Source organism: Tetrao urogallus (assembly GCF_951394365.1).
Source record: "Tetrao urogallus genome assembly, chromosome: 1".
Taxonomy (NCBI): Eukaryota; Metazoa; Chordata; class Aves; order Galliformes; family Phasianidae; genus Tetrao; species Tetrao urogallus.
The window spans coordinates 135157098-135174149 of record NC_136813.1 but is presented as its reverse complement, the minus strand read 5'-3'; the positions used below and the strand labels follow the sequence as shown (position 1 = coordinate 135174149).

The window sequence follows — 17052 nt, the reverse complement described above, 5'->3', positions numbered from 1 at the left end:
GGAAAGTATCAGAAGTTGAATTTTTCCAAAATCAGAAAAGAAAACAGATCATGATTACTTAAATGACTTTGAGGGTCTTTTTTTAATTTTTCTTTTTTTTTTTTTTCCCAAGATTCTGCTATCTCCTGTATTTAAAAAAAAAGTCAAATATGCCAAAAAGATGTACAACATTTGACAATGACATTTTCAGCACCAAAGCCTAATTGTGCAATAAATACACATGAAATAAACTCCCACTTGCAATAATAACTTGCTGATAACTTGCTGAACAAATACGAACACTTATGCAAAAATATGAAGTAAACCGGAAAAAGAATTCTAATGTCAGCATTTTTTTCCCAGTGGTATCAAGTGTGATGTATGATACAGGAGTGTTATCCAGGCTTTTCCATCTTTTTTTCCAGATACATTTTCCTGTAGGTTTGAAACATCTGTTTGGAGTCTTTCATCGGAATGTGAAGAGCCTTGTCATCTCCTTCCAGTATTTCTATGGCTGTATCAAGTGGAATACAGTCCTCAGCTGAAAGACAGGGAGAGAAGCAGGGTAAAGCAAAAGATGCCAACAGCCAGCTTGGGTTTTGCCTACAATTTACAGCTCTAGATAAATCTCATCACCAATGCTACCTATGACTCAAGTGCACACATGTACGCTAGAAAATTCTACTATCTCCAGCAACGTGTTCTCGTGACAATGAAGATTTCCACAAGTCTTTGAAACTTGGATGTCTACTCAACAGCACCCATTTTGGTGGCAGAGTTACTAAGGAATCGATGGAAATAGTTCATTACAAATGGCTGTTCTAAAGGAACACTTAAAACCAAGCAGAGAGCATTCAACTTTTATTTCAAAATCAACAATCAAAAGCCAGTTCACCTGTAAAGATCTCCTTCAACTTTTTTTGCTTCACTGAATCGTATTTTAACCAATCTTCTTTTTTACTCTTGACACCTACGAAGAAAATTAAGAAGGTTTTTTGTTGAAGTTCCTTTTTGACAAACATTGGTCTCTACTCAGTATTAGGCTATAACATATGTACTACACATGCAAAAGGAAATTTTCTTTGGGCACAAAGATGGCTGCAAGAGTTGCTAAGTACAAACTGAGATTTGTTTTTATTTGTTTATAATCAAATTCCATGTTAGACATATATATGACTCACATGTTATGCACTGCTTAAAATGCATAAAGATTGGGATAGGTAGGAGGAGGAAGACAACTTATAGCAAATATGGTAGTAGTTACAAAGACTAAGAAAATGCTGCAGCAGTCAAAAAAACCCTCATGATTCTCAACCTAATCTGAACTACAAACATATATTCCTTTTGAAGTGGAAAAGAGGTGCATATTCATCATACCTTCCACAGTAGTTTTCTCTTTTTCCAGAAAATTCTTTGCAGCTAAGCTTTCATCATCAGTGGCTGAATTTCTGAACAGTATCTCTGGACACAGCTTAAATTCAAGCACTTGCCGTTTCCCTGGTTTCTCATTTTCAGAGAGAGAAGCATCTCTTTTTGAATCTAGACTACGTTGTGATACTTTGGACTTTACATGCAAGACAGGCCTGACAGGTGATGTCTCCAACTTTGTCAGAAAGATGCGTTCCTGAGCAGTACGTTTAAATGCAACTCTATTTAGGTAGTGCTTTTTCGGTTCCTTTTGAAGATGTAGTTTTAATCTGTTTGTTCTTCTGTTTAAATATAGCAAGTTTTTATCAGAAAACATTTTCTCGGAACACTTGTCTTTGTTTTGACCATCAAGATGTCTCTCTTTGTTAGAAAGGTGGTTTTTGGAGATGGTAGATAGACCCCTTCTTCTCTGTAGTTTAAGCACAGAGCGATCTGCTAATGAATTCTTAGATTTCCAGACATTTTCCCCACTCAGCTTTTTAGTCTTGTCGGTATTTATCTTGTGATCATACGAATGCCGCTTGGAGTTCTTTGTTTCAGACTGTTTCAGACTTTCATCTTCCACCTTTGTTTTTTTAGAGCTTGTTTTTCCAATCATATTGTCCTTCCTCATTCGTTTGTATGACTCCTCCTGTGGCGGATGAGCTTTTACAGATTTATGCTGAGAAAATGTATAGTTGCTTGACTTTAAGTCTCTAATGCCAAAGTTTGGGAACTCCATAGCTTCTGCCTGATAATTATTCAGCTTTTCACGTTTTATTTCTGGAGATAACTTTGCTTTCCCTTCAGTATTAACTCCTACATTTCGTTTCTTGCAGTTCTGTTCTTTACCCACGTTCTTGTCACAGATTTTTCTTTTTTGTCCTTTATAGTCTTCACTGTGCTTAACTGCAACATTCTCTGACTTTGTACATTTATGAAGGTCTCTTTGAGATTTCACGGCCAAATCTGTTCTGGTTTTATCTTTTGAAAGGGACTTCATTTTGAAAATTCTCTCCTTCTTTTCTGATGACTTCATCGCATTATCTGTATCTTTACAACCAGCTTTCTCTGACAACTCCCCTTCTGAAACTTTATGATGACCTTTTTTGTCACAATGAAACTCTTTCTTTGACGATGGAGTTCTTCTAGACTCTTGCATCTCTTCCTTCAAATTACTGCTTTTTGAACGATTAACATCTTGTTTTGCAGAGGAATTAAGTGGCCCAATTTTTTCCAGTTGTGGTGAAAGTGGTTTGTGTTCGTTGTTCATCTTGGATTTTTCATTTGTTACAGAGGTGTATTTGCATACATCTTTTTTATTCTTCTGAATGCTATTCTGAACATTTTCACAAGTTGGTGGGTTTTCTACCACACTGTTGTTCTTCATTATGGCATCAGAATTACTGTTGCTTTCTTGTCTTCCTGCAGAGTTAGTGTTTTCAGCTTCTGAAAGTTGCTCGGCATTTTTATCTGAAACAGAAGTTCTACGTTTACAGGAGCTCTGTGACATTTCACCCGACACAGACAGACAACCCGTTAAACTACAAACCTCTTTATTTCCGGAGCTGGAAGGGGATTGTGGGTTTTCTTTCTCCTTACATAGACTTTGACTGGGCTGAACACTGCATTCAAGGCTGCCCTCATGGGTTGAAGACTTTTCAGACTGTTGACTCAGTACTCCACTGTTTTCAGTAGAGGAACATGGCTTCTTTTCAGGAAGTAACTCCTGCACCTGACCAGAGTTTAACTGTGCAATTTGTAGCTGATCTACTGGATTCTTTGAATCAGCTTTTTTGGCAGGAACATGAGCCTCTTTTTGAGCTTGATTCTCCCTCTGCTCAGCCACAGAATTGTTTCTTGCTGGTTCTTTTGTCAGAATATCAGCCCCTTCAATGCCAAATGGAAACTCTTTCATAAGTTCAGTAAGCTGATTATCTAGATACGTAATGGGTTCTGCTCCAAAAACGTGTAGTTCTTCTGCGCTCTTTTTAGAGGATGTGACATTTTCTTTTCTGCTGCATGTTGTAACAGTGAATGCATTTGTTTCAGCAGTAACGCTTACCAAGGAATCCAGTGAATTTCTAGCTAACTCCTGGTTTATACTAGCAAGAATTCCCAAGTCATTTTCAGGATACTTGAAAAATGTATTTACTGGCTTTTTTTGCTCTGAGGTAGAAACTGTGCTAGCAAGCTTGCCACTGCTTTCTTTCTTAGAATGGCTAGTTATAGCACTATTGAAAATCTCATCTACTTCACTAATGTAGCATGATGATTCTCGCAGTGCCTTTTGCAGCAAGGTCTCTCGCTGCGGAGTGTTCTCCCTCAGGTCATTTTTATTCAATTTCATCAGCTGCTCCTTTTGCCTTGGGTCAGACGCATTTTCTTCTGATGGGGCACCACTGTTCAGTGCACGTGTCTGAGGGACTGAGCTGAACATGCTCGCTATTTGCGGATTATATGATTTATCACCTTCAACAAGGGAACATACGCTAGCAATATGGAACATCTGTTCTTCTATCACAGCTGAGGGAGTATTATTTTGTGTCCCTAGCACTGCTTTCTTGCCATCATGGTCTTTTATATATTCTTGGAACATTTTACTAGGAAAACTCTGACCCGATTCAGGAAGAAGTTTGTTCTGTAGATTTTCTTCAGCATCTCTCATGGCTTGACTGAGTTTCCTTTTGTTTTCACCACATGAATCATTTGCATTCATACTGTTTTCTACTATTCTCTTTCCATCAGCTGATTTGGTCTGTTGTAAACACGGGTCGTCCGTCTGTATCAGAATGCAGTCATCAGATGATGAAGAAACACTTTCTATTGTTCCTTTATCTGTATTTACCACATTTTTTCCCTCTTCTTGCATGCTGTGTATGCTTCCCGTGTCAATCACTGGATAGGTTTTATCTGCAGATGTTGGACACTTGTTTACCTGTTCACTCTGAGCTCTCTCATTAGAAAGCACCAAAGGAGAGACAACTGCAATTTGGAGTTCTAAACCTTTTATCAAATTGCAACTTAACATGTCATGTTTTTGTCCTATGGAAGTGGTTGTTAAAGGCAAGACTGTTACATCTGTGCTAACCAGAAGATTACCTTGTTCTCTCTTATTTGTTGTGTTTTGGCTGTGAGGTAATGATGAGATCTGATTTGCTGCAATGTTTTCATTTGACTGGCTATTTTGAACACTCATAGGTTCTGAACCTTGTTTCTTCCATAAGCCCAGGCATGCAGTTAGCTCCTCTAGAGAATAATTACCACTTTTCTGTTTAAAACATGGATTTTCAGTAAACTGCATTTTTTTCTGAGCTACATCACCATTGAATTTATTTGCATTAGATTCCATCATTCCTGATACAGTAGTGTGTGTGTGGACCGTAGATACCAAATCACCTTTCTCACTAGTGTCTTTTAATAAGCTCCCACCCACGCCTGTTGAATCTACCTGCTGTTTTTCATTAGAAAGGAGATTAGTCAGTATGTTATCAGCAATAGTGCCAGCTTTCTTCTCTTTTAACATATTTGTGCTGCTCAATACGAACTGAAGAAATGCTGAGTTCTCAGGATAACTTTCCACACTCGTTGCATCTCTGCTAGAGCTATTTGGTTGACTGTGACATGAAGCATCGTTCAAGGATGTCAGCGTTTTCTGAGAAGAGGCCAAGGCATTCTTCTGTTCCAAGATGGGAGAATTCTCTGGATTATTTAATAGAGCTGTAAGTTCACTGTGGGAAGGAATGGGAAGGGGCCCTGACGAAAGGCTTCCCTGCTCTACCTGATGATTACCGTGAGTCCCTTCTAACCTTCTGTTGTCAACACCAGTTATGTTTTTGTCATTTCTTTCTTCAGGAGAAGATCCAAAAATAGAGTGCTGCTGACTGTCTGTCCTCACTGCCTGTGATAGGGAAGATACTACACTTTGCTTGGGCATCTGAGGAAGACGATTAGAGAGCGCATTTTCGTAACTTGGAGGAAGCGTAGAAGTGCTTTTGTCACATTTTGAACTCAAAAATTTTCTTCTATACTGGTGCATCCTTTCAAGCAGAGCACATTTTCTTTTAATAACTTGCAGTTTTTGAGTTTCCCAAGCTAGATTGTCACCTGTCATTTTTCTTTTATCCTCTCTTGCTGAAGAAGTTTGAGAATTAGCAGGCACATTCACTGAACTAGTAGTCTGCCTTTCTTGAACTGAAACAGGATCACACAGTGGCTGCGAAGCATCCGTTGAAGAAAAAGGTACTGCTCCTTGCATAATATCATAAAATTCTGAGGAGATGTCGGTGGGGGGTGCAGACTTGTCACTAAAGAGCTGGTTTACTGTCACATTTCCACTTGAATTACAGCCATTCCTAACCCCTTGACTGACTTCTGCCAGTTGATGTTTCAGTGAATATTGCTGAACACTGTTAAAACCAGAAGGATTTTTTTTGTCTGACGGGCAGCTCTGGAGAGGGTATTTATTAAACACACTGTGTACTGCCTGCTGTGCACCTAGCAAAGGCTGTGCTACAGTTTTTGATTCATAGTTGGCAGGCAACAGAGATGATGCAGAACATCCACTGGGTGCTCCTGATCCCATCTGACTTGGAACATATTGTGGCAACTGTACATTTGTGGCAGTATTTTGACTCAGTGACTGTGAAAACTGAATCTGATTACCGGAATTATGTATTTGGTTTTGGACACGTTGCCCAGATGTACCAAAAGATAAACAGTTATTCTGGGAATGGAGATATTGACCGGGTGACTGATTGACAGGTACAGAAATGCTTTGAGAAGAAGCAGAGGTGTTTGTGTTATACTGTGGGACGCACCCCAACTTTGAAGAACTAATGCATTCACGGTTACTTTGATGCAACATAGTTCTCAGAGAACGCTGCTGTGACGTTTGTGAACAAACAGCATAACTGTTTGAGGTGGCATAATGAGGTCCTCGAAACACATTTGGCACGCTGTTTCCACCGCTCATTTGAGAAGACAGGAGAGGAAGCTTTCTGTGGGAAGAAATAAGCCTACCAGAGTTTTGCCAAGAGTTCTGAGTCATCTCCCCCTGTGCACGTGATGTCTGATTGGGAAGTGTCGGTGCAGGTGGTACATAGGATGGTGGAGACTGATTGACTGAGTATTCCGAGGTAAGAAAACTTTTTATGGCTACAGATGTTCCTGGTAAAGCAGCATTAACAGTTGGTAGATACACTTGGTTATTTCCCACATAATTGCATGCATTTTCAGAAGAAAGTGCATTTGTTTGAGGAAAAGCTTGTGCATTAGAAAGCATTTGAGTGTAACAGGATTCTTGACTTTGCAGGTTATTCTGCGCATCTGCATTCTGGAGTGGTCTTACATTCCAGTCCATCTTTTCTTGATTTCCTTTTCTTAAGTCCACAGTTGAAATTCTAAAAACAAGAACAAAACTTTAATCTTTCTATCAAGACCTACATCAACTTACCAAGAAGGAATTTAAAATCCATAACAAACAGAACCGTTCAACTTAAGTTGCTACACAGAATAGAAACTCCACTGGAACATGCTGTGGACATCAGCATTATTAATGCCAAGCTGCAGAGATAATTTCCCAGAGCACAGTTAAGTTACAGGAGACAGAGCAGCAGTTAACAATTGTATTGATTGTTTAATGAAAAAAAAAAAACCCTCAGATTATTCTGAAAGGTTGAATAATGGAATTAAAAATGTAATACTATATTCCTATATTTACACTGAAATCTGATGGGAAAAATATTGTATCATCTCATGCAGATGCACTAAGCAATGCTTAAGAGGAGAGGATCCTGCAGAATATAATACTGGTCAGTTTCTATACAAGACCGAGCTTCAATTATTCTTTCAAATGTGACAAAAGAAAAGAGAAAATGGATATGGGTTCATTAAAGATCTCTTGTAAGAATGTACCCTGCTTGTTTTCATTGTACATGTCATTTTCTCTTCTCTGATGCTGCGGTCAGCACTAATTGGAGAAATACAAGTTATAACACTTGTTGACAGCACACGTGCCTACAAGGAAAACAGCCTCAATTCAAGAAGTCATTCACCTAGTAAGCTTGAAGGCATGAAGCGTGAGCAAGACATCATCACTCCTGTTGCCGAGTAGGCATTCAGGAGGTGACAGGATGCATTCTAACTCCTCATTTTACATAGGAGGTAGCTTTCAGAGGTTTTTTTTTTTCAGATTTATTTCCATGGAAACTACAGCAGATATAAAGAGCACAATAACAGTATTTAATAGAGAAAATTCTACACTACAAAACACTACTTTTCAACAGTCACCACCATTAGCAATCCATTTCTGACAACGTACAAGACCTGCATGCCATGCTTGCAGAAATCTACACCAGTGGAGATGATAAACTCTTGCTGTCACCACTGCTGAAGCACACCACTCTTCACTGCACTCACATCCACTGTTTAATCTCCAGAAATGTTCGGCAAGCACTGATGAATGTCAGTGGGCACAATTTTTTCTCCACACGAAGGAATTCAATGGCACACCTTTGTTTCAGCTGCACTTCCATGTCAGCCTGCTCCTCTGCTGCCATTTCTCACATGGCAAAAAAACCTAACAGGATACTGGTGGGAAAGTTCAACCTCTTCTGCCATACCACCAACATCAACCTGACATGGTGGGGCAGAACAATAAAACGAGGCATTACTTTCACAGCAGTCCTCGTATAATGATAATCAATAAGCCCATCTGGGTACAGCTGTTACCTCTGAATGACAAATTCAAATCTGTCAGAGCTAATACCTCCAAAGCAAAAGAAAAACACTCTCTCTCTCTCTCTCTCAAAAAAAAAAAAAAAAAAAAAAGGCAACTCACTGGCAAGAACACTGAGTATTAGACTTAATTTCTCCAGAAAACATTTCGCACAATTTCCCTGAGGCCAACCATTATCCCTACTTTTTCTTTTCATGGCTCTGAGATTGAAAAGTCTTTCCCAGTTTCAATCTTAGAACTGAAGCACAAGCCAGATGCAGTCTATAAAAGCCAGAAAGTTAAGAACTGTCTAGTTGAACTACCCAAGTGTTATTTTCAAGATTTAAAGATAGCTGTAAGCTCTTCACTCATTTACTTCGTGTTCTCAGAAGGCATCAGTACAAAATGAAACTGGAAAACAAAGCTGCTTATGAGAAGAAATAAACAAAAACACTATAACAGCACAAATCCTTCAAGATTATCAGCAGTATTAAAGCAATGTTTACACTAAGGTATGCAGCTCAGGTGAAAATACAGGCTTCTGTACTCAAGCTAAGATTACAGATCAACAACATCCAACTGGACATTTCCTGATAAATAATCACACAATAAATAACCACTTCTTTGAATACTGCTGAAGCTGTTTAATACAACAAGCACGATTCAGATGCGTGAACAAAAATAAGGCATCACTGAGCAGGAAACTGGAGAAACTGACTACACGCAATGCACAACCTAGTAAAGAGTTCTTGTCACTGCCAAGACCAAGATGAGTAATACTGCCTTAGTTCATGTTCGCTAGATGGATTATGACAACATTCAGTCCACAACAGACCACAACTTAAAAATATTACGTAAATTTAATATATCCAAACATGCCATTTAAAGTGGTATCTGGCAGAAAGTATGTGCCTTAGGAAAAATGTCTGTTAAGATCTATATCAGAACAAGACTCCAGAAGACAAAGAGAAGTCTACTCAAATGTGCTTGCATCAATTCACTTCCTATATTCTCTTCTGAACCCCAAGCCCCCAAAATCATCAGCAAATATTACACATGGGTTCACGCCAGTTTTCCAGTGAAGGTACAAAGAAAGGAAATGGAGAGATTCTCACTGGACAGAGGAGTAACAGCAACATGTCTTCATTAAATTCCCTGTTATGCAACTGAAGTACCTGCACATAGACTTATCTTTCAGTCCGAACTGTGCCTTTGGCCTCCACATTAACCAATGTCCCCAAATCACTCTTCATGGAAAACTCACATTCCACTTGCAGAGAGATCTGAGAGTTTTCTATATAGTTGGCCCAAATTCCCAAGTTGAATTGGAATGAGTTTCTATACTAAAGTTTAAATGTTCAAGAGGAAAAAGAATACACTCAGACTGGAAATCTGTTTCCTTTGGTTTGCTATTAAATTTAGTTTACACACTGTCTAAATTTATTTATGGTTTAAAAAGGGAAAAAAATTTCAGTTTCCACTGGCAATTTTCCTTATTGTTTATTCTTAGGAGATCCTTCCCTAGGAAAAAACACTAGCCAAAAACACTTAGATCACTCCAAAAGTAATGCCTCCTATTTACTGCCATTAAAACTACAATAGCCACAATAACACTATTTGATGTAGCTGAGAATTTCCTCTAACACACTACTTTTCAATACAGTCACCACCATTAGTTCTGCATTTTCATCAGCCGTGAACAGGAGCCTGCATGCCTGACTGGTCAATACCTGCACCAGAGGAGGTGACCCACTATCACTGTCACCACTGCTGAAACAACCATCCACCATCTCACTGCACTCACATCCACTGTTTGGTCTCCAGAAACACTTAACAAGTGTCAACAAGCGTCAATAGGTGCAACTTTTTTTGCATGGAGGAATTCAATGACATTCCTTTGCGTCATATGCACTTGCACATCAGACACAATTTTGTCACACACCATCCCTCTGCTGCCATCAGTCACAAGACTACAAAATGCAACAGGATGTTGGTGGGGTCTAACACCATCCCATCAACATCCACCTCTGACATTGTGGCACAAACTAATAAAACAAGGTATTTCATTCAGAGTAGTTCTCGTAAATGAAGCCTAAAGCACACACACACACACACAAAAAAGGTTATTGTTTTGATCTACTGAATCAAGTAAGATATTCCAAGATTTAATACTTCATTTGATGAACATTATAACTTGAAGTCTGTAGCCCTGCAAACTGGAGCCAGAAAACACCTAAACGGAGAAAATGCAGGGAAAGCACGTAGTAGTTTGATGACATGTAAGACCTTTGAAAAATCTCACACATCACTAAGTTAACACAAAGGCAGCAAGAGGCCCCAGAATCACAGCATGGGAACTTCTGTGCCAAGAAAGACCAGTAACTGAATTGCCAAACCAGAGCAAATATTTACTATTTCTATAATCAGATGTGGCAGTAACTAAACTGCTAACTTAACATCAATGCACCTATTTTGGCTAAATGGTAAGGGCATCGCTAGAGCAGATGTCCCATCTCACTTGGTGGGTTGCAAGGAAGACGAGTCACTGGAATCCTTCAAATAGGGCACTCCCTGCTTGACAGCAGTTGCTTCTGCAATGTAACCTGGAGCTACTTCAGAGGAACAATACAAGATAGTTTATCAAGCTTTCTAATAACAATTAATCAACTACTTCAAGACAAAATTATGCAAGTCCATAACAACAATCAGTAAGATTACAGATAAAGGTACTTGGCATAGAATGTTACTTTCCTATCAACTACTCTGCAACAGAGTAATTTATAGTAGTAGCTGTTGCCTAAATCTACTACTAAAGAAAGTAGATGTGTTACGTTTCATGATGTCCACCATGCTGTAACCAAGGCATCCCAACACTTCCCTCACATTATACACACAGGATCAGAAGGCAGCTCTTCACGCTAACAAACAGACCTCTTAAGCTTTGAGTACAGAGCCCAGAAGAGCAGACATGGCTTGGTTACTGGACTTACTCAAGCCTTCACACGCCTGAGTATTAAATTTTAGCTTAAGCTGTGAGCAGCCCTAATTGTTTCAGAAGCTTGCTCTGCTCGTGGATGCCAGATTGTTTATGAAAGGAAGTAGCTCTGATTTGCGGAATAAGACTCCATAACCCACAGAAGGTTACAAAGCAGGTATGTTTATTTCAGCACTGCACACGCGCTGGGTGCAAGGGGAATTGCTTCTCCCAACTTGCACTCCCGCAAGCAGATGCATTACATATTTAAGAGCCAATCTCATAAATATTCATCAGATTTCCTAGAACTCATTTGCATATTTTTTTTCCCAAGGGATCATTTACATATTGTTCCTCCCCCTGGCAGATGCGCGGTAGCCTCCTCTGGTGGTTGTTGGATGAAGGCTCGACATCTTCCTCCCCACCTGGTGGTCGTTCTTGGATGAAGTCAGTAGTCCTCATTGCTATGTCGTTCTGACCTTTGTCCCAGATAAGAACACTTCCCCTATCTTGCATGCCCCTGCAACTCCTTGTCATGCTTGTTCCCTTTTCCACTGTTCTCTCACTGGTCCCTTTTCTGCTGACTGGAGAAAACTTCCCTTTAGGGGCTTTGATTGCATTTCCTTGAGCTAAACTAAGCGATGCTATTAACCTTTTAAGTCCTGCATCCTCTAGCCCACTACCTCAGCTCTTCCATTTCCTCTGCTACTTTGAATACAGGAAGTAATAAATAAAACATGAAGAGAAAGTTACCCTGCCTATTTGTTTTAGAAATCCTGAGCTCTATTTCAACATAGCTGAAGACCAATGTTGTCATCCCAACAAAAAGGATTAGCTCAAGTCTAGCAGGTCATTTTGTCTGTAACTGATAAGATTTCCACTAACATCCACGTTAGAAGCCTTGAAGCTATTTCGGAGTAGTAAGAACACCACACAGTCCCCCTGGAGGCAGGATGTGCCAGGAGAAATTTGAGAGGTAGTCACATGCTGTAGAAAAAGAAGTTTCAGAAACAAAACTCTTCTGAACTGTAGATGATAAATACACCACCTGCAGAGCATGTGTAAATAGCAATAATGTGAGTAATACCGCTGATCACAAACGTGTTAAACAATGGAATAACTCTATAGAGATTTGAAGTTTCCAAGGGAAGCACTTGGTGTAACTGCATGCACAAGTCTTTCCCAGTGCAATTATGAGAAGGGAAAGAGGCTCAACCCAATAACTGATCACAGAAGTCAGTAAAGATACCTTCCCTCCCATTTCTCCTCTTATACTATATTATACTATTTTCTTTCTTTCAAGTGGCGCTTGAGTGACTCTAGACAAACACACCTCTAGTTTGTAAAGTTTACTCAGAGAATGTTTCTGACAGAGAACCAGAAAACCGATGGCTCAGGGCAACAAGGCAGCAGTTTACCAGTTCCATAGTATCATCAAGTCTCCATCCTTGTGTGACAGTGTGCTCTCCCTTCCTTAACCCCCTACCTCAACCTGGTAGCAAGCAACAGTAATGATAACGACCACAGATCTGCATCCAGCTGGAGGAGGCTGAAAGAACTGATGATAGCAGACACCTGGTTCAAAAGCTGACAACCAATTGAGCACAGGTCTGATAAGCAGACTATGACTAAGCCAATCAATCACCTTACCCCAGAAATAGTGTGCAGCCACTGCCATGCAGGAGAGCTCAAAGGGCTTCTTGGGCTGCTTAACAGGATCTCCCCTCGAGTAGGGATGCCTCTTGAGGTTACACCTGAGTGGAGATCCTGAACATCTTGCCAACGCAGACCCTCAGTAAACAACTGAGGGTTTGTTTCAGACTTTATTAACTTCACTAACATTGCACCTTAGATTGATTGTGCACATTTAGTCCCTTAGACATAAACCGTTGTCCAAGTCTGGAACTAGGTGGATCTGGCTGCACCTAGGCTCCTTGGTTCTATAAGTCAAGGAATTTGGAAAGCAAGAGGGTCCACTCTGAATATTGTGACTCAGAGGGAAGGTCTCCTACATGTGTGTTTACCCTTCCATCTATGCAGTAAATAATCAAGTGTAGCCAGCCATCTCAAATCTTGTTGCTATTAAATCACTATTTTATATTATGTCAATAAAATATTCTCACTTCTTTTATGAGTAAATTGTATAATGTGGTTGTTTCAAGCCAAAATACCTTGTGGTGTTATCACAGAGCCTCAGGGTCTCCACTTTACTCCAACCTTCACAATCAGAATCCAACTGATATTGCAAGATGGTCAACCAGAAAACTATCTAAGACTCAAGTTGGCGTGTTGGAAAGCAGACATTCTTTAATAGCAGCACTGGATGCATGGGGGTAATCCTCCTATCATATGTAGCTTACACAAAAAGATCTTCAGTTTATATACGTTACTTACACTATAAATAGAGAAGTTTCTCAGAATTATGTTACAAATGCAAGTTTTCCCAGAAGTTTGTTACATATTTAATGACCAATTCCAAGCAGGTCCTCCTATTTCCCCGGTACAAAGACTCAGCAGAGCTTACCTCCTTGGTTCAGAGACACAGCTCTTTCTCCTATCTAAACAAGTTGCATGGCAGAGCCATCCATCAACAAACACTAGCAAGCTTAACAATACTGTTACAACTTTTATGACAACCTTTAGGTTCCTATCATATTATACTAATTCCCCTCCCCTCCAACCTTGGTATGGCCCCTCACACTCAATATTACAGAGGTTCCTCCTTGATCCACCCCAAGAAGGATATCTCCTTATTGTTGCTTATGCAATTATTCAACATAATGCCTGGTTTAGGCACACTGCAGTCATCCATACTGCATAGGACTGAGTTACAGCCAATTACCATGACAATGCCCAGGTGGCTGAATCCATCACTTAGCCACTCACTCCTCTGACAACATCAACTGGGTGCACCCACTGGCCTCCCCTCATGGCAAGCAAGCTCCTTCCATACCCACACAAGGAAAATCTGTGGCAACTTCCCTTGTGAAAAAAAATCCAGGAAAATGCCTATGTGCCTACTTCAGCTGTTGGCCACATTCATTTCCATTCTGCTCAATTCATGGCTAAGGCCACATGCAGTGCCCAAGCAGATGCCACTGCTGTGACCAGAGGGGCAGAGGTCGCAGCAAATACTGACACCCATGATAAAGCCAATCACAGCATATATTAGCAGCTGAAGTGAGGAAACTTCACCATCTTGGGGTTTGTGCTGTTACAATATCCCTTATCTGTGATTTCATCCACTACGTTAAGCTCTTAAAGGCCCTCTGGCATAACACTGACATTCTGGAGCCACTTGGCTATTTTATGTTTTTTTTCTGCAAGTAAATCTTTAATCTCTTAATTCCAGCAGAAGGAAACTTGGTTCTGCTTTGGTAAAATATTTTCCTGTTCTGCTGCCCATTCCTGGATACATTCAACACAGGATGTCATTCCATTCTTTCACTTTCCATGTATCATATTGTGAAGCAGTAAGGCAGCATAATCAAGCCATTCGCAATATCTGCAAGTTCTGATTCATTATAAAGAGCTTTTTCTAACTGTAAGAAACACTCAGTTTCTCATCAGGCAATGATCTTTGCAAAGCAGCAGAAGTTGTTCTTTACTGCAGTAATGGGCACACACCTCCTTATGGCAAGGGAGACACTGTGCGCTATATCACTGAAACCCACTCCACTAAATGCCCTCACTCGAGGCAGCTGATACCTCTCCTGTTGCTCACTGCTTGAGCTTGTCACACTCTCATTCTTCCCAATGTGTTTGCTAAAATATTTTTCCATACACAATTTATCACCCACCTGTTGTTCTTTCATCTTTCAATGGGGAACAAGAGAACAATGCATAGTAGGCCCAACTGTTGTTTCCCATGTTTTAAGGGGAACAGGAGGACAAGGCACACTGGGTCCATGCACAGTTCCCCATTTGTCAAAGGGGAGCAGCAGATCAATGCATGCCAGACTCTCCCTCCCTATCCCCTTAGCCAGTCTCAATTCCTTCCCACCTGGGCTAGGTGTTCTGACAACCAAACTACTTGGCAAACTCACTCCACCATATACTAAGCCATGCTTCAGTGATTCGTTGTGAACAAGAACCCTTGCACAGGTTTGCTGAAATTCAGCAAAAATCTATACCTTAGTGTTAGAATTATTCTGCTGCAAAAACAGAGTCTATTTCTCACATGACTGGAACTCTCCTGGACAGAGTTCAGCACAAGATCCAAGAACTGAAAGGATAAAGTTAATCTGCAGGACCACCTTCATGCCCCCATTTATGCTTCTAAGCTTACAGCAGCCATTCTCAGTCAAATGAAAGCATTTACCAGGAATTCAGTACTTGCTTGACATACAGTACCAGAGCAAGATTAGAGCAGCTTGGCAGTACTGTACTTAAGGCACAAGATTGTCTGAGCCTGTTAAGGATCCACTGCCTAAAATCAACAGTGAGATCAATAGCAACACTTTGTGGACAGTTTTACACTTGAAAGCATTCCTTTGGACGTGGACAGAAGCTGTTTGCTTATGAATGGGAAGGTCCAAGAACATTTTCTGGCTGAAGACTAAGCCTTGGGGCAAGTATTTTCAGCTTGATACAAGAAGTTAGATTATACCATTGTATACCTTGAAGGCAAGATACAAGCCACCTCTTATCTATGCTGATTTAAATTTGTAAAGCTTGGAAGTCAGGAACAACTCCGCTGAGAGCCGGGAAGCCAGAAGCTATCACTCTAACCACTCTATAAGTAAAGAGAACACTTACCTTCCACCTTCATTTGTCACTGTCATCAACTGATCATCACACCTTGGACGACTCACTGCTGCCAAGACAGCCTGAATCAGCCACATTCAGCCATTCTGTCTAGCTGTAAATACGTGACCAAAAGAGAGAGTACATGTACACTGTCATTTTCCTCATATTCTAACTTTATTTCAGGTGTTGTAGCAGCCTCCACACACAGGAGGTTCTTGCAACAAGGATTCAGAGCAGTTATACAGGAGGTAATTTGCTAGATGTTACCAACATCTCGGATAGTTAATGACACAGTAGTTACAATAGCTTGAAGTACATTAAGACCAGATACTTGTCTCTGCAGATTACCATCCCACCATAACAAGCAGTTTATTTTCATCTCATCTTCTATTTGCTTTATTGTCCTAATCCAAGCTGCCATTACAGACACTTACTACAAAAACAGTTCTTGAATGGGCTTATTAGTTTCACTCCTATGAAGCACATCATAATGCTACTACGTGATGGAAAGTACAGCAATAATAGGGTGGCAAAGTCCTAGGCTGCAACAATTCACGACAAGCCCAAATGCAAAAGCTGTGGATGCAAGAGCAAAGGAAAAAAATCTGCTTATCTCTGGAAGACCACAGGTAGGCAAGGATCTTCAGAGAGATACCCTTGACTCCTCTGTCAACCCTTAAATGAGGTCTGGGAAGGGACAGATCCTGGCTCCACCCCTTCCGGTCCCTCAGATGCACTGCATGTACCTGAGCTCCTCTAGGTTGGCCCTGCCTTCCAACCAGGTGCTCAATCTCTGGTTCAGGCCATAACTCAGCATTTCCTCCACACACACACACACAGAATCAGATTCTTCCTTCCAGTCTCCCTTTGAATATGTAGTGCTATCTCCTCCATCCATCAGGACTTGTAATCTGACTTTATTCAGTGTTATCTGACGTTACTTCTGAGTCAATTTGTTAGCATTTCCCTATCCCTTAAGAAAACAACCACCACCACCAAGATGACATTTCTCAGCAGCAGCTGAAGTTATCTTTTCCAAGTCACTTGTCAGAGCCATCCTCTTCAAATCATATCATTAGCCTAGACCACATTGCAGGTGTTTTTTAAGTGATACTGTAAGTTATCACCATCTCCAGCAGGTCTGGGGTATCTCAAGCTGTGAGGGTAAGGGCCCAGCCTGGAGCCCCCACATGTCTCTGTCATCAAATACAGCTGCTGCTTTCCT

The 17052-nt window shown here is 40.5% G+C and overlaps 1 protein-coding gene across 1 annotated transcript in view; it reads right to left on the bottom strand.

Annotated features, from left to right (window-relative positions):
• Positions 1 to 374: 374 nt before the first annotated feature.
• The window catches only part of RESF1 (retroelement silencing factor 1), a gene marked incomplete at both ends in the record, with an annotated part of 34893 nt that continues 18215 nt past the window's right edge, over positions 375 to 17052 (bottom strand). Inside the window, 3 exons of the mRNA XM_079533743.1 lie at positions 375 to 520; positions 875 to 949; positions 1357 to 6788. Of these exons, the coding sequence (XP_079389869.1) occupies positions 375 to 520; positions 875 to 949; positions 1357 to 6788 (5653 nt within the window). The remainder of the gene's footprint in view (positions 521 to 874; positions 950 to 1356; positions 6789 to 17052) is intronic.